The 3,251-nt window shown below is 47.0% G+C and overlaps 1 protein-coding gene across 1 annotated transcript in view; it reads right to left on the reverse strand.

The window, feature by feature from the left end:
• Positions 1–1,995, reverse strand: part of Myoz3 (myozenin 3) — a 10,974-nt gene extending 8,979 nt beyond the window's left edge. The window contains exons 1-3 of the mRNA XM_013025483.1: positions 1,902–1,995; positions 1,577–1,735; positions 61–111 (exon numbers count right to left, since the gene is read on the reverse strand). Coding sequence (XP_012880937.1) covers positions 61–111; positions 1,577–1,735; positions 1,902–1,995 — 304 coding nt within the window. The remainder of the gene's footprint in view (positions 1–60; positions 112–1,576; positions 1,736–1,901) is intronic.
• Positions 1,996–3,251: the final 1,256 nt, after the last annotated feature.

Genomic DNA, 3,251 nt, shown 5'->3' on the forward strand with positions numbered 1-3,251 from the left:
CCCCGCCCTCCCGGTCTTCCCCCCAGCCGCTCCTCGGCCACACCCTCCCTCCGCGCTCACCGCCCCAGACGCCGCTCCGGTCACCTTGCCTTCGGCGCTTCCGGCCACCATCTGTGGGCAAAGGAGCGGCCGAGAGACTCAGCGGAGCAAGCGGCCAGGCTCTACCTCCACACCCGCTCTCCAGAAATACAGAGAAAGACAAACACTGAGGGTGGGTGGGCAGACAGACAGACGACAGACAGACAGACAGGCAGACAGACAGACAGACAGACAGACAGACAGACAGACAGACAGACAGATAGATAGATAGATAGATAGATAGATAGATAGATAGATAGATAGATAGATAGATCTCACTAGAAGGACTGACTCCCGTCTTACTCCCCCAGGTCCAGCAAAGCACCAGGCGCCTGCCCACCTGCTTGCCAGCAGGCAGGCAACTTGGGCTCAGTCCCCTCACCCCCACCCCAGGCCAAGCAAGCATTCCACTCTGGACCTGATCAAGGACACCACCCTGGGCATAGCCCATTTTTTTATTTTCTGCTTCCTTGTTAAGACACACATAAACTCAGCCCCAAATTCAATCCCTCCCACAACCCCGATACCTGGGGGAAGGTTTGTACCCCTTGCTGGCAATAAACAGTCCTAGAGAGCTGGGAATGTGGCTTAGTGGTAGAGTGCTTGCCTAGCATGCATGACGACCTGGGTTCAATTCCTCAGTACCACATACACAGAAAAGGCTGGAAGTAGTGCTGTGGCTCAAGTGCTATATATATGTGTATATGTGTGTGTGTATTATATATGCATATATAATATATGTGTATACATATGACATGTGTATGAGAGAGAGAGAGAGAGCACAAGCAGGGGATGTGGGAGAACAAGTTATTCTTTACATTGAAGAGCCCAGTGCTTATAGCAAGGAAAAATACTATACATTCATTGCTATTGTAATATGGAGTCTGACAAGATACTTCCTTGGTTTTCTTCTCTAAAGCAGGGCTGGTGGTGATGGTACTTGGCTAAGCACTGTCTGGGCTGCATTTGTTTTGCCATTCCTCCCCCTTCCTCCCCTAGTCTTTCCCTCTCTTCCTCTCCCCCACTTTGTCCCTTTTGTGTTGCCCAGAAATGGAATGGTGTATGGGTGAGATGCCCCTGATTTCATTGGAAGTACAAGAATCTGACTGCTGCCTTTTCAAAGCCTGGAAATAAGCCACACCTGCCTTCTTCCTCTAGTAGCAGATCACCCCACAGAACCAAGGCAGGCATTCTAAAGGCAAGCTAAAATGTGACCTATATCCTGCCTGCTGCAAAGAGCACATGGCTGCTCTTCAGCATGTTTGGAGCCCTAGTACTGACTTGATTTATGATTTGGGTCTGGGAAGATCTCTATGGGGAGACTCCTCAAACAGCACATGGTGAAGCAGGGGCTCAATCTAATGGGGACACCACAGTCTCCCCAGTTGGAAAATGAAGGGCTCTCTGGGGGCCAGAGACCCAGCCTGGCTCAGTGTTTGGTGTCAAGCTAACCACAGTGGACTCAGTTTCCCCATGAATGCACATAATGGAGGCTTACTCACCCCTGGCTGGCTGGCTTCAAACTCAAAAGTGAACCTTTGCACACGGCGTTGCCTCTTCTGAAAGAGGAGGGATCCCCGGTTGTTACGCAGTGACAGCTCCTCTATCATCAGGTCTTGGGGTACCTTCAGCTTCTTCCCCAGGTCCAGCAAAGGGACTAGGGAGAGGCCAGAGAGGTTGTTCATTAAATGACCCATCCTCTAAAGACACCCGTCATCACATTGCAAGGCATGCATGAAAATGCCTGCTTCTCTCCACCCTTCCCAACATTGAGCTTCATCATCCTTCGGAATCTCTGCGTATCTGATGGGTTAAAATGACACCTGACGTGTCATTGTCATGTGCCAGATGCCTGCGGTTGCTGAACACCATTACAAAGGTTCTCTGGCCATATAGATTATTCCACTTAGCTCCCATGCTTCAGCTTGTGTAAATATTACGCTTCACAATGAGCCACGAAGATGGGATGGAAAAGAAAGAGAGGAACTTCACAGAGGCACCTTTCTTTTTTTGTTTTGTGCTAGTCCTGAGGCTTGAAGTCTCAACATGACAAGTATATGTAACAGGTATTTATCACTGTGCCTGTGCATTAGGCCTGTGTACTGTTCCTTAGCTTTTTCACTCAAGGCTGGTGCTCTACCACTTGAACTCCACTTCTGGATTTTTCATGGTTAATTGACAAGATAACAGTCTCATGGACTTTCCTGCCCAAGCTGACATTGAACATGATCCTTAGATCTCAGCCCCTGCATAGCTAGGATTACAGGCACTAGTTACCATTGCTCAGCTGACTACAGATTTCTGACTTGAGCCTCTGAAGGAGAAAGAAACAGCCACTCACACAGCTGAGGACAGCAGATAGAGAAGGTTGGGGCAAAATCAGGAGTTTGATTTTAGACTTATTTGAATTTTAATGTAGTCTTTTATTATTCAAAAACAGCATAACTGCCAAAAAAAGTTGGAGACTACAGATATAAGGAGGAAAACAAGAAAAATATCATTATCACTCAGAGATTGCCATTAATGCCATAGTGTGAGCCCTTTCCTGTCAGTTTCAGTGATGATATATATATATATATAGTGTGTGTGTGTGTGTGTGTTCTTAATGAATTCACAGCAAACAGGTTTTGTAACTTTCTAGCCCCAATTAGAGAGCACCACCTTTGCAAGTGAATACATTTTTGATCTATCAAGCATTTCTAGTCCACATGCAAACTCTCCTGATTGTCTTCAAATAATGCAAAGGATGGTGCTCTACCACTTAAGCCATTTCTCCAGCCTTTTTTGTGTTGATTTGTGTGTGTGTGTGTGTGTGTGTGTGTGTGTGTGTGTGTGTGTGTGTGTGTGTGTTGATTATGTCCTAGCAGGCCTGGCTTATTTATATTGGTCAAGTGCCTCTCCTCCTGGCGGGGGCTAGTCTAGAACCATAAATCTTTTCCTCGCAAGTAGCTAGAATTAGGGACTTGTTCCTGTTGTTTTTCATTTGTGAACATTACATTTATTTGGGGGTTTAGGATTGATTGGCCTTTTTTATTTTATTTTGGGTCCGGTCGTGGGCCTGAACTCTGAGCCTGGGCACTGCCCCGCAGCTCTTCAGCTCAAGGCTAGCACTCTACCACTTGAACCACAGCACCACTTCCGGCTTTTTTTTTTTTTTTTGCTTATGGGTGCTG

This window comes from Dipodomys ordii, unplaced genomic scaffold (genome assembly GCF_000151885.1).
Source record: "Dipodomys ordii isolate 6190 unplaced genomic scaffold, Dord_2.0 Scaffold85, whole genome shotgun sequence".
Classification (NCBI taxonomy): Eukaryota; Metazoa; Chordata; class Mammalia; order Rodentia; family Heteromyidae; genus Dipodomys; species Dipodomys ordii.